The sequence below is a fragment of the Cyprinodon variegatus genome, unplaced genomic scaffold (genome assembly GCF_000732505.1).
Source record: "Cyprinodon variegatus isolate N-32 unplaced genomic scaffold, C_variegatus-1.0 Scaffold1838, whole genome shotgun sequence".
Taxonomy (NCBI): Eukaryota; Metazoa; Chordata; class Actinopteri; order Cyprinodontiformes; family Cyprinodontidae; genus Cyprinodon; species Cyprinodon variegatus.
The window spans coordinates 16,704-35,895 of NW_015152291.1; the positions used below are offsets into that span (position 1 = coordinate 16,704).

The 19,192-nt window shown below is 39.2% G+C and overlaps 1 protein-coding gene across 1 annotated transcript in view; it reads right to left on the minus strand.

The window, feature by feature from the left end:
• Positions 1 to 1,531: 1,531 nt before the first annotated feature.
• LOC107104669 (alpha-N-acetylgalactosaminide alpha-2,6-sialyltransferase 3-like) overlaps positions 1,532 to 19,192 on the minus strand; it is a 35,927-nt gene continuing 18,266 nt past the window's right edge. Inside the window, exons 3-4 of the mRNA XM_015404721.1 lie at positions 13,248 to 13,355; positions 1,532 to 4,053 (exon numbers count right to left, since the gene is read on the minus strand). Coding sequence (XP_015260207.1) covers positions 3,864 to 4,053; positions 13,248 to 13,355 — 298 coding nt within the window. The 3' untranslated portion in view covers positions 1,532 to 3,863. The remainder of the gene's footprint in view (positions 4,054 to 13,247; positions 13,356 to 19,192) is intronic.

The following is a 19,192-nucleotide window of genomic DNA, read 5'->3' on the forward strand; positions in this document are numbered from 1 at the left end:
AGAAAAAATGTTTTTTAATCTGGAAACAAGCATGTCTGGGGTCTGGTTGTCCTTTAGAGCTGAAATAAGTCCTCATCCGATGTTCAGACTGTATTATTTAGCAGATACCCTAATACCTACGTACCTGCTCGCAAAAAAACTTGGATGAGGAGGGCACACGAGTCATCTCAGAGGAGATGGGGAACGCTGACCCCTGCCATGTTTCCGCCATCTGCTGTCCTCCAGGAGGAATTTAAAACAGGACAGTTTTACATTTTGCTGATGCTTCTGTCAGTGGGGCTGATTTCCAATGAGCGACAAGGTGAGAACAGGTCGGACCCAGCGATATCATGCACCAGGCCCAACAACAAATATATATTCTGGACAAACAATTTGCAAGTGAGGCTATCAAAAAAATGTGAAAACTGAGCTAAAATGCATGGATAAAATGATTTTAGTTGCATTAGATCACATTTATATGCTTCTCTAACAGGCTATTTCAATTGTAATTCAATCCATCCATTTTCCGTCACGCATATCCCAAGCGACGTCGCGAGGTGTGCTGGTGCCTATCTCCAGCCGTCTACGGGCGAGAGGTGGGGTACACCCTGGACAGGTGGCCAGTCCATCACAGGGCAATCCATTGTAATTGTTTTGACAAATTAAAATATTAATTTTGTTTAGCTTTGTGATTCTAATAATAATAATTGAACTTTAATGATCTAACACTGGAGAAATTTATATCTACATTTAATGCAGTGGGCTGCCATTGTGCAGCGCCTGGAGAGCAGTGTAAGGTTGAGGGTCTTGCTCAGGGACCCAGAGTGGCAATCTGTAGGAGTTGGGTTCGATCTCAGAACCTCAGGACTCTACGCTCTATGCTCTAACCATGAAGCCGTAACTCCTCTTTAGGTTAATCACCACAGATTTATAAGGAGTTGAAACTAAAGAAGAGTTTTATTGTGCACATAATCTCCTTATACAGGTGTAATAACAGATGAGTGAAGCAGCTGTGGTGTTTCTGATGGATTCTGCAGGATTTCCAACCTTTTTTCTGTTCACCTCTTACTCCATGTAAGGGTTATTCAGCCTGTTTTATAGCATTTTATATCTACTGATTTTAATGAATTGTTCCTCCAGTAAATACTAATTTTTTCTTTATCATTACTACATTTGCTTGAAACAGCCACTGTTTGCAAATAGGTTCATTTCGACCACACAGTTATATGATCATATTATCCATTCCTATCCCAGAACGGCTTTAAAGAGTAATTGGAAAACAAAACTGAGAACAAGACTGCTAAGAGACTGCTTATCATGTCTGTCAATGATCTGAATGCAGCTCAAATAGTTTTTTTTAAGGAGTTTCATCATCAGAATACCATTTGGCTAAATGTGACAAAGACTGCTGTTTGTTTACAGAAAATCCCCACAGGTGGCCTCTAACTTGAAGCATATTCATGTGGCGTTGTTTTCCAGCAGGTTTCCACATCCATCCTAATGTTTATTTTTGCGGTAGAGGAAAATTAAATTATTAGATTTTTTTTGTTTGTTTTTTTTTCTGTAGAAGCAGATATTTCATGTCCTGACAAAATCCTTCTCACTGAAAATAAATGTGAACATCACCATTAAAAAATAAGTTAAATGAAAGATGTCCTGATACAGTTTTTACATTTCCGATTTGATACCGATATTGACCCGATATGATATTAGTAGGAATCATACCAGCTTACTTATTTTATACAGTAGAATGATAGAAAAAGGCTTGATCAGGTAATATTATTAAAACAGGGAAAAATAATCACGAATCTCTTAACAGAAGCAGAGTGTTTCTAGCACAAAAATATCAGAGATTTTAAATTGCTGGCCGATAAGAACTGTTTTTTGGCTAAAACTTTGGAGGACCAAGAGAGTCACTGAAAAAGAAAACTATCCATTTCAGCAATTTAAAAAGTATTTCCTAATTGCACATTTTAAAAGGAGTTATTAAAGAGGAGTTGTAAAATGTATTTATTTATTTAAATTTATTTTTTAAGTTTATTTATTTGAATGTACACTCATAGTTTGTTGTCATGTGTATCTGTCCTGGGAGACCGGCTCTCAGCCAATGAATGCTGGGGATAGCCCCCCAACAACCCTTCAAGAACAATTAGCTGTAGACATGTAGGCATATTATTTAAAAATCCATATTTAAAAAGCTTTGAATAAAGTATAAAAGTTAAATTATTTTGTCACTCAGAAAATGAAACTGAAATATAAATGACTGAATTTAGTGTAAAGCGCTTTGGAGTCCCCTAACTTGGAAAGGGGCTATAAATGTACAGGCCATTCACCATTAAATATTTAGGGAAGATTTTCATGCAAATAACTATTATATAATTATATATATATAAAATGATTATTGTTTCAAATAAAACAAAACATATTCAAAATTTTTCCACATAACATCTTCATATTTTTGGAGATAAACTTGTATTTTGCGCTTGTATTTTGGCACTCTAGGCCCAGTATTTATTGTGTAATTTAAGCTACAGGAATATATTTTGTATCATAATGTTTTCTTTAGCCCAGTTTTCACACATGACTATAGCTGACCTGCATACTGCAACGATCCTCAGTCTGTTTGCATTATGGAAGAAGCTGAAGAGAAACCTCAGTTATATCTCACTGTCATTGGGGCCTTTGTGCATTGAGCTTTCTAAATTAGAAATCTTTGACTCCTTTCAGTTGACAACAGCGGCCCCATAGGTCCCAACAGAAGCACACAGGTTATACTTTACAGTCCTGTAAAAAATGCATTCGAATGAGAAGTCACTGAGTAGAAGACGTGCATGCTGCACCCAGAGACAAATGGGACGAAGTCTGCAGGGCGATGCGTTACACAAAGAGGCACAAAGCTTGATGAGAAGAAGAGAGAAAGAGAGTGAATGCATCTTCTTCTTTGTCTATACAATGAACTGCAAAGTATATTGCAGGCACAAAATGATAATGGGATACAATTAACTTCAAATGGTTTCACTGCACACATAAATCTTCTCCTCTGTAGGGCCACAAACTCCTTCCAGAGAGATAGATTTTCTAATTGCACATCGCTCTGTGTTGCTGTGCTGCTCACACTGTCATTGGCACAGTAAATCAGCAAGCCCTCAAGAGACTAAACCAAAACCATGATGAGTTGCTGAATTTCACTTTCACTGGATTATAAAAAGGAAAAGGAGCTGACATCCTTAAGTTGAAACACAATGGAGCTGGTTTACATCTCTGGATTTACCTAAAACCTGATTTTCGATCGCTTCAGATCTTTGTCAAACACCCTTGTTTGCTGAGGCGTTTTTTTTTGCCCCCTTGTAACATCGGATCACTGTAAATTAAAACTGACAAATCATCAGCGTTTCATACTCCCTCTGCCAGAGATGAAGGCTTGAATGAAGCTTTTCACACATTAATTACAACCTGACAGGAGATTAACTGTTAGAGGAAACAGCAGAAGTGCTGATGAGATGTTCAAACTGACACTTGTCTGGTTTGAGTTCCTCTCCAAGTTCAGCATGAGTTAACATGAGATAAGGTCTGTTCTTCTCTTTTGTTGAAGCTCAAGGCGATCTTTGCTGGACTCACAGAGCTGCAAACAGATTGATCTGTCAGTGCAGAAGCATTCCACATTCGTCTGCTGAAAACATACAATTCAAGAAGCCAAAGGAATGAAAACCGCTGTCCATGTTTAGTCCTCAGACTTCCTTAATTCTGGAGACCAAACTGGAACAAAATAAACGACATGGAGTGAAGTCTGAGCTTTTAACTGATGTGTGTTTGTTCGAGTCACTGCAGAGCTAATGAAAGCCACTCTGATGTGGATTTTCTCTCCTGCATAAGCTCAGCCGGGGTCACGACAGCTGCCATGGGGGGTTGAAGAACTTGATGGAGTGAGTCTTGGCCCACTTTGCAAAAACAGACTTCTCAGTGATAAAGCGATGTCCGCCGTAGGGGGCGCTCTCATGGAGATGGTACTCTGCACACTCGTCCCGACTGCCCGCCTCGTAGTAGTGGTAGGGAACCTTCCTGTAGCCTTCAGTCCTAAGAGGGTGAAAGAGACGTTATCAGACATTTATATTTTTCTACAGATGTGGAAGAGAAGATCTTTTACATGAATTAGGTGATAAAACCTTTTGTGTTGAAGAAGAGATATAATCTGACAGTTGATTTAACCAGCTATAAGGTCTGGACATCAAATCATTTTTGGACAGTTGGATGCATAACCTCTATTTATAACAAGTTGTTCTGAACATTATTTCAAGTTCAGTGAGATTTAATGAAAAAGGTCTGGGGAGATACAATTTTAAAACTAGCCACACATTTTCAGTTGGATTAAGGCCTGGACTTTTTCCAACATGAGCTCTAACAAAATGTTCAGGCTCGTTGTCCTTAATTTCATGCTCTAACATATTCCTAACATATCTTCCAAGACTTTCCCTGGTTTAGTCTCTACACCATTTATCACTAACACCTACGGCTTGTTTCCTGCTGAAAAACGTGTCCCCTCATCCTGATGCTGCTTCCACCGTGTTCTAATTGGGCTGGTTGTTTCAGAGTTGATGTGCAGCCTTAGTTTTCTACCACATGTAATTTTCTAATGTTTGGTATAAAGTTCAGTTCGCCTCTCTTCACAGTGTATTCTCCCACTTTATGCTACATCAACACATGGCTTGTTGCAAACTTAATCAAGACCCAACAACAGCTTTTTTCTTGTACATCTTACATAAACGCAGGATTTAAAGGCTGTTCTTATGTAGATAGACTCTCCCACCTGAGTTATGGATCTCTGTAATTTCTCATGCCGTTTTTCTCCTATTTAACTTGCCTTTGGAAGCTTTTTTACTATATGTGCATGTTACAGGCATGTATTCTTAACATATTTTACCCTGACCTGTTTGCTGTGCTTTTTGGTTTTCATGATATTTCTTTTCCTGTCTTCTCTAAAAAAAACCTGTGAGGTCATTTCATAAAAGTGGGGAAATCTAACTAGGAGTATCAGATTATAGAGGGCTGAATAGAAATACAAGCCACAGCTTATTGGTAAAATATAATCATTATGTATTGCTCTAATACACATAATCCCAAAGTCTTTGTCTGTGATGTCAAAAGGAAAATGACAAGTGGCTGTCTGTGTATTTTTCTAAGATAGAGCAACAATGCTGTCCTAGGATTTTGGCCCACAAAATCAATAAACTGAAAACTGATTGCCAGTATTAAGGCAACAAATCAGACTGGCATGAAACCAGTTCAATGCAGAAATGTTTACGCATAATGATGGTGAGGAACTGCACATGATCTCAAAGCCTCTAACACTGATAACGCTAATAGAAACGTGGAGAAAATTGTTTGTACACCTTGTTTGGTGAAAGAAAAAAATGCAATGGCCACATTTTATGGGTTTTTAACCCAAAACACACAGATAAAAACAGCCAAGAATGACTAAGGGACAAATATTGAACTATTCTGAAGTGGCCTTCTAGGAGCCCTGACCTAAATCCTATTGAGCATCCTTGGAAGCTCAATAGCTTCAGGAAAAGGCAGCCTTCAAACCTGAGACAACTGGTACAGTTTGTTCATGAGTACTGGGATAGTATGCCTGCTGAGAGGAGCAGAAGTCTTACTGACAGTTACAGGAATCATTTAATAACAGTGATTGATTAGAAAGGTTGAGCAACAAAATATGAAGTTAAGGTTGCCATAATTCTTGTCCAGGCCTATTTCATGGATTTTTTTATTTTTTATTATTCTGTTGACGCACGTTTGAAAAGAAACATCTGACTTTTATTATTTCATTATTATAGAATTGTCTTTTATTACTTTGGTCAAATTCATGTTATTTCTGTGACTGTGGTGTAACAAAAACTTTGGCCACATCTCTGATAGAAATAAAGAAATCACGGGAGAATACATACCATGTTTTTTGATTGCTCACCCCCCCATTACATATCTGAAACATAGGGACTTCAGGTTTTTAAATGTTTAGAAATAAATAACTACGGTCAAATCAAGCACATTTACATTTAAAGGGTTTCAAATAAATGAAGGCACATTCATTTACGGCAGATGGCTCAAAATGTTGTACAACTGGCCCTTATGGGGTTCTCTAACACCATGGCGGCACTTACTCCAAAATCAAAAACATGATAAATCTGCACCATGATAAAGCTTCTTTTTAACATGCCAACCCTTTTAGGATGAAGACTATTAGTGTTTCTTCCAGGACTAGTGTCTCAGTGGAGGTTCATTATAGACAGGTGGCTAGCTTCTGTTATGTCTGAATGACCTTTTACAGTCTTCAGCCTTGAATAAACGGAGACGTGCCACATTCAATCACCAGCCAAGTGATTTCTGACCACTTATCCTTTTCCAAACACTTTCATACAAAAACCTCTCCCAGATGGTTCTGTATAACACCATGTGGCGAGTCAGGTTCCCTTTCCTTGATCTCTGGGATGAACAGCCAAAATCGTATTAATGCTGTTTGATCTGAATGGGTACAAACCCCAGCTGCAGGGCTACAGAACTTATACAAAAGCTTTGGAAAGACAAGAAATTTACATCTGCACAGCAGTGTTTCTGCTATCTGTATTTTTATTCTAGCAAGAACAGAAAATAAAGTAGAGTGAACCTGATCCATTCAGTTTGTTCTGGCAACATGTAAACATACGCATACATTTGAAAAGATACATGATAGGGTTTTAAACCAATATCTAGGAGATAGGCATTCTCTTTAATATTCAAAGATGTACTTAAGGACCCTTAAGTAATCCTACCAGCTTGTCTGTTCATGGTCAAAGGGAGCAGGTTCCTATCTACAGCCTATTCAGGGGTAAATCACATGGGTAATTTGGCTGTAAGACATAGCCCTCACATTTACTCCTGGTTTAACTCCTGGACAGGTCACCATTTCATTGCTGAGCGTCTGCGCCTCCAGTCAAATGGGCAGATGATTTTACCAGCTTACCCTCTGCTTCACTTCATACTTCCCCATTGTTGGACCCTGTTTTTCTGGTGGCCCGCTAGCTTAATAAGCCTATTGCCTGATCAGGGAGACCTGGCTCTCTGCAACAGCCACACATCGTGCACAGCATTGACTAAAGAAGTTGACATCCTTAAAATACACGGTTCCATTAGGACCATATACAAAATTCACTTTAATGTTGTGTTTGTTTCATTTTTGTTGCTGGTTTGGTGGATGATTATTGAATGTTATGATTGGGCCAAGACTGGTTAATTGTCTGAAAACTGCTGCTATCCATATTCATTGTTTTTATAGATTTTCCCTTATTTAGCTTCTTCTCTTGGAAGTTTAAAGTGTTCCAAGTATTATTAAACAGAGTAAATATTTGCAACAGGTAATAATTAGTTTAATAATTTCAACTGCATTTGTCTGTGTTTATTTTATATCAGTGATCGGCTCTATCTAAAGGTCAGTGCTGAATCATCTCTTTTGAATAAAGAGCTTGATTATATAGAGAAACCACTTTTAGTTTGTTTAATGAGTAATAATTACGTATTGCAATTATGGTTTAAAATTCACAACTTTTTAACTTTTAAACTTAGCATACTTAACTTTTTAACTTTTAAATCTTCATATATACTGGTAAAATAAGTTAAGAATTGTTCGTTGATGATCAAAATGGTTATATCATCATATAAGACTGGTAGCTGCTAATCTCAATTATGTAGAATATCCATTTGTAATGAATTAATTTCAATAAAAAACATAAATTACCTATTATAATTTACAATAGAATTATTCAAATGTTAATAATAAAATAGCAATAATTGTACAACACTTACAAGGGTTCAAGCAATATTCTTAAACAAGGACCTATTACTTACAGACAAAACATTTTTAAATGTCTTAAGCATTTTTTTTTTTTTTTCAGAAATTAGTGGGAAGTAGCAAGGTTGTAAAAATACTCAATATATTGTATTATATTTGTCATATTTGTCTTAACTGTTGCTGCACTGCAATGAAGGCCCTGCACACTCATCAGAACAAAACCATAAACTACTGGAGAAAGTTTTAAATTCTGCAAACATGTTGAGTACAGCCAGTAAAAAACACAGCCATCCGTCCGTCTGACCATCCATGCATCTGGCCAGGTTATCAAAAACCTCTAGGTTAGTAAATGTCCAGTGTTCCTTTTCTGCATGATCACATGTTTCCGATCCCGTTTCTGCCCCACAACTTCTTTGCCTTTGCCTCTCCGCCGCCAGACTTCACAGTTTTCTGATATCTGCACATCTACAATGTTCCTGCCTCTTCACCACTGCCCCTCACCTTACTGACTGTCCTTTTGCACCAATATTCTGGATTCTCCCCTTGGATCACTCTGCATGACTCTGTCCAATTTCCTCTGACCCTTTTGTGTCCATGGACCAACAATCTCTCTCCTCTGGAAACCCAAAACAGAAAATTCTCTTCATTTGAGCATCACTAAACCCGATCTTGGGGTCATCCAACCGTACAGTGAAGTCACTGCTGCTGAGATCTGCAGAGGGCCCAACAACCTCTTCCTTCGTGTCCTCATGGATCCTGAGAGAGTTAGTGGCTCTTTCTCTGGGTGAAATATTAAAAGCTCGAATCAATCCAGTCACTAAGCCGATCTCTCCTTTTCAGAGATTAATGTCTTCCCTGCTGGGCGATTTGCTGCAGCATCTGCTGACTTCTTTGAATGAATCTTTTAATTGTTCCCTCTTGTGTCTGGCTGAATTTCGGGTCCTCTTTCTGGCATTTTACAGTGTACTGCCTTCATTACTTATCCATTTAGCTGTACAGATATTGGAAGTTGAAGTAACCAATAATAACAGCTTACATTGAAGATGTTCCTTGTAATAGAGATTGAGATGCATGTCATTCGAATATATCTGCTTCTTTGCAATGAGGGTATTAAATGCATTGATGTTGAGGAGATAGTTACAGTTCAATTTACTAAGAAGCTCTGATAGTATTTCTGTGATTCTCCAGATAATGTAGACCCTATTTGAACCATTAGATTTCCAAAAGACTGATGATATTTTCAAATAACAACATGTTGGATTTGGTTCAAAGGCCAAAAATGAAATGAAAGAAAGAAACTTTGCAGCATTGGTACCTGCAGAAGTCTCATTACTGTTCAGAAGAAGCAGCCTGAAAAATATCTCACTAATACAAAAAAGAGATAACTTTGCACCTTTCAGCTTCCACACTAATTAATGTTATTGTTTAGCGCTCAAGTTAGCTGATGAAAACATCAGATATCTGAGTTCTTACACCTGATTATAGCCAGCATCTGCTTTCCTGCTGTATCTCAAATGGAGATTGATTAAAGTACTCTACTGAGTTTGTTGCAGGAAATTAATAAAAGTGTTTAGATACATGTTTACATACATATGTTCAAAGTCTGATCAGAGCATATCAGTGCATTTATTTTTATACTAGATGTCAAAAATCTCAACTCCAAATACCTCATTTTGTACTGTCTGTGATTTCTATTTACATAAACAGGTGAGATCAAACAAAACAGTTTTCAACAATCTCCGCCCTCGTTTAGGGGAACAAAATCATATAATATATATAATATAATATAATGTATTTGCAATATTATTACTTATTAAACTCTGGCTTGCTGCTGGCTTAGCAATTAAACATAATACAGTTTACCTGCTGTGTGTGTGTATGTGTGTGTGTGTGTGTGTGTGTGTGGGTGGGTGTATGTATAGATGGATATAACAGCTTCCTCCACCAAAGTCAAATACCGTATTTTCACGACCATAAGGCGCACCGTACTAAAAGGCGCACTCTCAGTTATGTGTCCCATTTCTGTATTTAACACACACATAAGGCGCACCAGACTATAGGGCGCCTTTTTTATATACAGGTACATGTCCTCTACTACCTTTAAATACCTCTACTGCGTATTTAAAAATACAGCGGGGGCAAAACTGAGTATGACTGTGCTTTATTCATGTATTTATTACAAAGTATTAATCAAACCTGGCAGCTGGCCGTGAGACAGACACATCGCAGATGACACAGCGCTGTGATCACTTCTAAATTAACTTAAAGTCCTGAAACCTGCCGACGGAATATGTTCGCTTTTATGGGTGCCTGCAGTTTAAATTATTTAGATGAAAAAACACCTGCCAGCCACCGCGGTGAAGAGGAGGAGACCCGGCCCAGAGGCTGCTGTTGAATTAAGTTTTCAGGTAGAAAAATAGAGCGGGAGCAAAACTGAGTATGATTGTGCTTTATTCATGTATTTATTACAAAGTATTAATCAAACCCATCAAAGTCATCATCCTCTGTTTCTGAATAAAACAGCTGCGCTAAATCAGACATGCCAATTTCCCCTTCTTCGCTGTCAGTCACTTTCCGTGCAGCGCGGCTCCTCAGAAATAATGCTGGCTTTTGCGAAAGCTTGAACAACAGAGCCAGCAGACACGTTAGTCCATCTACAATCCATCCGCTAACGGTGGCGTAACTTGCCCGGCGCTGCCTTCCACTTATCCTGAAACTGTGGTCTCTGTCGGCCATCCATCGCTCCCACGCCGCTCGCAGCCTTACTTTGAACGGCCGCTTCACACTGATGTCGAGCGGTTGAAGCTCCTTTGTCAGACCCCCCGGGATAACGGCGAGCACAGTATCCATTTGATTCACCTTTTTTTTCACATCGGCTGTGAGATGGGCACGCAGCGATGGTGATGCGTGGAAAAAACCACCTGGTCTCCTCACATACACCTGCCTCAGCTACGCTTTCATCATCTCCTCATCCATCCAGCCTTTTTCATTTGCGTTAATATCATATGTCATCAGAGCACTGTGTCTGTCTCGCTGTCAGCTCCCAGATCAGCTTCTCTGATTGGTTGATGCGGCGCGTCCAGCAGCAAAACTTCAATTTTTCCATCTCGAGCAGCAGCAGCGCGTTGGCAGATGCTTAAACGCTCCTGCTGCTCAAAACGCGCTGCGGGACCTTTTGCTGCACCTATACGCGCATCAACCATTTACTTTGCATGTAAACTCGCTGCTTCTGCTGCACCTGCTGGGTCCGGTTCACACCGATGTCGGGCGGTTGAACAGCGAGCACAGCGTTAATTTGTTTCCCCATGTTTTTCACATCAGCTGTGAGATGGGCACGCATGGAGTTACATATTAACAGCGATGGTGATGAGTGGAAAAAAAACACCTGGTCTCCTTACATTCAGCCACTCTTTCATCATCTCCTCAATGAGGTGGTCTCAAAAGTCGCAGTTACAACACACATAAGGCGCACCGCACCAAAGGGCGCACCGCACATTTTGAGGGGAAAAAAAGACGTTTAAGTGCGCCTTATAGTCGTGAAAATACGGTAACAATGACTGTATATATGTGTGTGACTTTGTAAATTTAAGTAATAATTTCTGTATGACGAGGAATCCACAAATTAACTTAAGTCCAATTGCTATTTTTTCTATTTTTGTTTTGCCCAACAATCTGGTGGGCAAGTGAACAAAGCTTTTTGTAGGTGTTACATTTCTTCAAACCTGATTTTGAGTTTGCTTCTAATTCTGCAAACCGGCCACAAAGGCATATCTGCAGAGCAAGAGTAAATAGCTTAATAGCGTTAATTTGAAAACACGTTAATTCAATGCTGCAGACACAACCCAAGTAGTAATGGGGACCATGGCATGCTGATGAGTACTGGATATTAGTTGACTTCGCTTTGATTTTTGAAGCATATAAAGGGCATTGATTTTAGTGCACTATGAGATCTCGACTATATAATATAGCATTCTGTCAGAATGCTGTAATATATTGCCATTTTTGGTTCAAACAACACAAAAGGCCTTTTTCTGACTTGCTGAATGAAACTGTTACACAGAGGACCCCTCCAGACAGTGCTCTGTAATTTGAGCTGCACAGCACATTTCCTGTCAGCAGGTTTTCCTTTGATTAAACAGAAATGCCTGTTCACAGCAAATAATTAAATAATTCATAAATTAATATTATTCATTTTTACAAAATAACCAGAAGAATAAGTGTAAAAACATGCAGCAAATGTTTACTAGTTTAGTAAAAAAAAAAAAAGTATTTTCCTCTGAATTTTCTCTGGATTGATGGTGTTTACAGTTTGCATTAAAAAAGAACCTAACAGGAGCTTGCAGGAGCCCAATGCAATGTATCGGGTTCATTGTGTCCTCTGCTGTCTGCTTCTAATGGCGAGTGACAGCTTTATGAGCGGATGACTTGTGTAGCAATTGCACTGGGAGGATGAACAGATTCAGTAAGAAACAGCCATTACAGCAGCAACCAGTGAGTGACTGTGGCTCTCCTAGATCACCGTAACACAGCCCAATCACTGCCTCTCCTCTGTGTCACACAGTGACGCGTTCTGGAGTTAACAGATAGATTTAATTTCACCCTTTCTGCAGCACCTGTTGCACTCCACTGCTGAACAGCTGCTGATGTCAATTTGAGCTGCACCTTATAATCTGAAAACCCCACACTGCTTTATGCAAACACTGAGTTATCAGTTCGCAAAGTTAGAGAAACACAATATCTACAGGCATCAATGAGGATGGAGGGAAATAAACGATGCACAGGCAGGGAGGGAGAAAACCATCCCTTAACTGTCTGGCTAAATCATCAAATCTCCTCTGTGCGTGTTGAATTACCCCCTCCTCTCTGCCATGTGTCTGTAGCTCTTATCTCAGCTCCCGCTGCGCACAGGGGAACGTACAGAGGATAAAAGGCAGGATTTCCAGCGTGCATTAGGGAAGCGAGCTTCATTCGGAGGATAGATGAGGCTCAGGTGGAGCTACGCTAGTTGATGGGTTCATCGAGGGTGCGACGTGTTTAGAGACAGTGCCGCTGAACTCGGAGCATCATGCTCCTTATCCCTCTGCGGGCCTCGCAGCCTGACAGTAATAACTCATCCAGGATTCAGGGAAAAGACAGCAGGCCTGTCCACAGGTAGTACTTAAAGTAAAAGGTAACTAAAAGCCCAAACAGACATACACGAAAGGACAAAATTGAATCAGAATCAGCAACAAAAATACAAAAAAGGTAAAAAACATAACTATGGATATAAGGAATAACATTTTGGTGACTGAATGCAACCTTTCGGTTTTTAAATCAAACGGTTTGTAGTTTAACATATGAATGAGGATATTTTGTATCAGTTTCCTGAAGCACCCCCCTCTTCAAACACAGAGAAAAAAACAGGGTGGTATCAAGGCAGCAGGTTGAGCAATCCCTGGTGTCTTACTTGCAGTAGGTGTCATTTATCATGCCGTAGATATGGATCTCTTTGCACATGTCCATGGCGAGGATAAGTGTAAACCAGCCTGTGCTCAGGTAGGAGCCCGACTGAATCCTGCAAACAAACAAAAAATAACGCATCTCGGTTAGCAGATATTTCTCCAAGCTCCAATTATAATCATTTGCAATTACAGACTTTTATTAATGCTTTTCCAGTGACCTATGCACCCATTATTCATACATTACAACTAAGTAGTTTAATTATTGTAACAAATGCTTCCACTGTGGGCAGCGCCTCATGTGATCCTCAGCTCAAATGTAAATTTAAATGTCAAGGTATAAGCAGATCAGCAGAAACAATATCACCTTTTAAAACAGAAATTCAACTCCATATATTTTTAAATTCAATAAAGAGCATTTTAATTTTGGAGCATTTACACTTATGGAGACATAAAAACACTTAAAGGCAGAGAAACAACAGGGAGCTCCTGAATTATTGAAGCACCAGTTGGAAAAATCAATAACACGCATAATCTTTTCATGAGCCCCAGACTATTAGTGTTTGATTTGTGATGTTCAAAGTTAAAACATGTCAGCATTGATCAGAACATGGTGCTGAGTTTCATCTTGGCTAGAGGTTTAAGGAGAAAGCCTGATGTTTACATTTAAAGTCTTATTCTGCAGGTCTGACTGGGCAGGGGGTCGCAAACTCCCTGGTGGTGCTAAGCAAACAAAAATATACCGAGGTAATGATAAAAAAGAAATATTCAAATATATATGCAATATTTATTTTATTTGGAACCTGCTGTGAATTTCTGAACTATCCAGAGAATTGATTTTTATTCATACAATAAGAAAACGTTCATCTGAAATCAGGCTTTAATATTAAGGGTTTTTACAGGTAAAGCTGAAGCTTTATATATTTTACTCAAATGTATAAAATACACGTTTTTGTTGTCTGACATTTTTTGTTTTAGGTCAATTATTTATTTATTTTTTGTTAAATGCCAAAGTAATACATTTTCTGAAAATGTATTTGTTGGACTATTCAAGTTGACCTTCAATAGGTATAAAATGCACTTAAACAGTTTAGGAAAAAAAAAAGAACAGGAGGTGAGATGTCTTCCCAGTTTAGTAGGTTTGGAAATCTTTTACTGATATTCAATCAGGAGGGGACTCAACAAAGTGTTAGATCAAAGGTACAGTGGAGGATGTTCTTTTTCCAGGTGGATCATCAAAATAAGTCGTCCTCCTAATTGTCAATCATTCTGGTGATATGTTTACGTAAAGCCGTCCTACGGGCTCGTCCCCAGTTAGCTACCTTTTTCTGTGCATACGCACTTTTACGTGCTGGGCTACAGTTTCAGCCAGTCATTGACGCTCACCCTTCTCACCGCAGTTCTTTGAAAATAGTTGAGAATCGTAAGAGAAAAAGTGTCTATGAAGTGTATGAGAAGAAGAGTAAGGCCTCAGAAGACAGAAACAAGACCAGAATGTTTTTGAGAGATTCTTTCAAGCGATGGCATATACTGGAAGCACAGGTCGCGCTTCCCACTGATACCTCGGAAGCAAAATTTCAAATTGACAGCTTAAGTTTGGGAGGCTATTTGGAGAAATCTATTTCACATCATTATTAGTAAAAGTTATGTACCTCTATATTGTAACTTTGGTAGTTATACGGTTGCCAAAGATCCTTATTTACCTGACAAACATGTCCAAATTTCCATAGCAGCACACAGACTCACACAAAAGCAGGTCATGATTTTTTTTAATGTTCCAGAATTCTTATTTGCAGGGAAACTTCTTATATATAAATATGAATGAGATAAGATCCATCCAAGCGACTGTCTTATCATTGTGTACCCGCACATCCTCCATGAGAAATGGACTCATGCATGCTCTTGCACTAGTTTAACAAGTGTTCCCTCTCGGGAGTGGGTATAGGGTTGTGCATGTGCATTTTTTCTTTTCAAGTGGAGAGGGTGAGTCTGTTCAGAAATTCATGAAAATCCTCCACTATACCTTGAATATTAGTGCTCACACATATCAACCAGTTCGGGGAATGCCGGCCTTGTCATGGTCCTGGTCTGATTGTTCCTGTTATCCATTTGTTGTCCTCTGCTGCCCTCTTGTGTCCTCCCTTCCTCTGTGTCTCTGTCCTGCCAAGCACCTGCTGCCAATTTCCTCGTCAGCTCTCTCTCTGTCTCTGTCCCCTTTAAAAGCCCTCCCTGTTCAGTTCCTGTTTGCTGGATCCTCGTCAAACATCCCGTCTAAACTTCTGTCTGTGTTCCTCGTCTCTCCCTGGCTTCTGGTTTGATTAATCCCTGATGTCTCCTTGGTTCAAGTTCATTTGTAATTTTCAGTTGGACTCTGATTCCTGCTTCTGGACCTGTGAACCTGAATAAACAGTCTTAATTCACCTCTGCCTACTGGTCTCTGCGTCTGGGTCCTCCACACAAACACCTATTCATGACAGGCCTAGTGGTCAGAGCGGTGCTCTTGTGCTCAGAGAAGGTTGCAAATACCCCGTTGGATGCCCGCAGCCTCCACTCTGGGTCTCTGAGCAAGACCCTTAATAACACTGCTCCCCAGGCGCCGCACAATGGAAGCCCACTGCTCCCCAAGGGGATGGGTTAAATGCAGAGGCAAATTCTCCAGTGAGATTAATAAAGTTCTATTATTATTAAAGCAGATATTTAATTTATATCTCCAACAAGGATAAATGAAACCATTCTAGGTGTGAAAGTTTTACTTTTCTTGCATCTAACTCAAAGTGTCGACAGATTACATACCACTTGTGATGAGAACACAGCATTATTCATCAAAATCAGATGTGCAGATCATAGCTGATCTCAGATAAATGAAAAACAGCAGATAAATAACATTAATAAATACTACAGATGTTTTTCCCTCTTTGTTTCAATGAAAACCTGACAAATAACTAAATTTGCATCCAAAATCTCAAGCCAGACAAAAGGGTTAGTTAGCATTCAGCAGAGATGCTTTAAAACAGTATGCAACCATGCAACCTTATTAAATGCAGTGTAGCTAAATAGGAACAATGGGAGAGTAGTCTATTATTTATTTTTGGAACTGTGGATAGCTGGGGGAGAAAAATGGTGAGTAAGTTTTGAAACAAACATACTTTGCAGAGTTCAAATTGCTTCTGTCTCTAGCTACTCAATAATGACTGCATTGGCATCTCAGCACTGCACTATACAACTCCGATGATGTGATTGACCCAGTTTACATCTGTGTCTTACATGCTAAACTAATGACTAAGTCCAGACAAGCAAAAACTTTGTGGAGTAGTCAATATCCATCCTAAGGAAACAGAGAAATAAAACATCTCCAAACAAAAGCCAAGAGGCCCATGGTAACTCATGGGGAGTGGGGAGGGGATATGGGGACAGGGTGGCAAGTCAAAAACCAACGACTGATTGTAAAATGATCAAACACATTGTACAAGAAGAGGAAACTCCAGCGGTTGTTTAATGCTGAATTCACTGGAAATCAAATGAGAGAGGTGCATTCGACAATGCTTAGAAAACTCAGTCACCCAGTCATTAAACATAAGGCTTTAGCACCTCTTTCATATATGGATGCCATTTTCTATATTTTTCATCAAGTCCATTCACTTTTTAAGCTTTTTTAGCACTTTTCCCCATTTATCCTGATTTATGTATCTTGACTCATTTACTACAGTCCAAACAATAGATTATACTTATTTGACATACAGTGAAAATGTTTTCCTTGATAAATTGTAGATCTATCGTGAAGTTCATGAGAAGTTGTTGACAAGACTGTCAATTCTGTACTATTCAATTGGAAAGGAGGTCAGAAGAAATATTTTTTGCACTTTTGCTAGTTAAGTTTTGACTATAGTCAGGAAAAAAAAATTATTTCATTGATAGCTACAATACAATGGCAAAAAATGTCAATTTGATTGAATGACAAATACCAATTTCAAGTTATTTAAAAATTCTTCAGTTGATCCCAGTATTCAAAGAATGAAATAAAATTAATATCAATCAACATTCCAAACGGTTTAAAAGGTTTCTGTCCAAGCAAATCCAGGCAATTGCACTGAGACATGCTTGTTTCTCCCACATGAGCATGTAGGAACATAAGCGACAGTAGAAAGGAAAACTGCCTCTAGAGGAAGAAACCTCCAACAGAAACCGGGGTCATATTACACCAGAAATTAAATTGCTTCCCTGGTTTCAGGCATCTAAGAAGACAGTTCAAAATTTTGTTGATGGTCAATAAGAAAATTAACAGTAATGGCCTGAAATATATTTAACTGGTTGAGTATGAATCATATAGAACCCTTAGGTCATCAGAGACCTGATCACAGATCATCACCAAAGACCAGAATGAAACTAGAGAAAGCACATTGTTTCCATGTTCGTTAGCTCTGGAAAAAAAACGATGTGCAGAAACTCTTAAATCTTTTAAATCAACAGTGAAAGCATCACTGTTTACTGCAGCTTTTCAATAACGTTAAAATATGGTCCTTTTATTTTATTTAAACATTTTATGGTGATTCTCACTCTGTCTTGGAAATGTTTCATATCAATTTCAGAAATGCAAAAAAGGAACTGAAAAAATAACATATTTTGAGAATATTTTAACCATTTATTGTAATTCATTTTCAAGAAATTTCTATATGACATGGATAAATCTTGTATAGTTATATTCTGAGAATTATAACTAAATTAATTTAGAAACCAATCAGCTGCTAAGTTTGTTTGTTTGGCTTTTGGGTCCGACAAACTCCTTCAAACAGTGAGACACACAAACAAGTAACACTGGGGGTTGTGTGGAGGTGAAGCTACAAAAAAAAAGCAATTTGTCGTAATAAAGGGCTAGAAGAGCACGGAAGGGAAATGGGACATTATCACTGATACGCAGCTCAGCAGCTCTCAGCCGTCTGAGCTGTCAACACATCACCATCACCCTGCATTATTCATTAGCCGTTTGCCACTCCGCCAAAAGACAAACAGGCTTGCACACAAACACAAGGCCAACACATGCACCGCATCCCTGGTGGAGGGCTAGATGTTCTGGAGTGAGAAGCCTTGCTGGAATAAATGGAGGGGGTGGGATCTGCTAAACTGATAACTAACATTTCAAAGCTTGACGTTTCGATGTGGAGACCCAGAGAGAGAACGTGTGATAGATTTCAAGGCCCAAAACAGGCGCTGTGTTTACCTGTGACGATTTTAATGGGACGACTTTGCAGGGAGACGGCTGTTATTGTGTGGTCAATTTAAAAGGGAAGATAAGGCAGGATGTGAAGATGCTTTGGCAGGCGACAAATAACATCCAGAGCCCGGGGACACGAGAAATGCAATTTGCCTGTTTTGTTACAGCAGAAGAATCTCCTTTTACTCAAAGACGGCAGACAAAATATATCGTAAGGTCTGGCTATACAGTGATGTTCTTTAAAGAGAATCTCTTTCAGTCCCTACTGAGCCCTTTGTCTTGCAAAATGAAATAAACAGTGTTTGAGCAATACAAAGCAGGTAAGAAAGTGCATCAAAAAGCTCTGTTAAATCCTTCCTTCTGTACGTTTCCAGCACAACCCAAGGAGGAAACAGACAGGAATTACTGGCACAAGCAAGTGTACTCCTGGCAGGCGCTCCGAGCAGGATCGAAACCAACAGCCAGCTAAATCTGACTGAGCTGCAGCTCGTTGTGCTTTACATGCCGATCAGCAGAAGCCGAGCGGCAGTGGAGAACTGCACAGGATCCGGCAAACACTCATCGGCCTCAGATTCTGTTCAATAACTTGCACTTGACATTCACAGCAGGAGAGCTGTCCATTTGTGCGAGATAATCTGCAGTGACGGCGATTCAGTTCAACCGTGCCTCATGACGGCTCTGCATGCTGCTCCGATATGATCTGACACCTGTCAGAAACACTCAGAGGAAAATACCTCAGCTCTA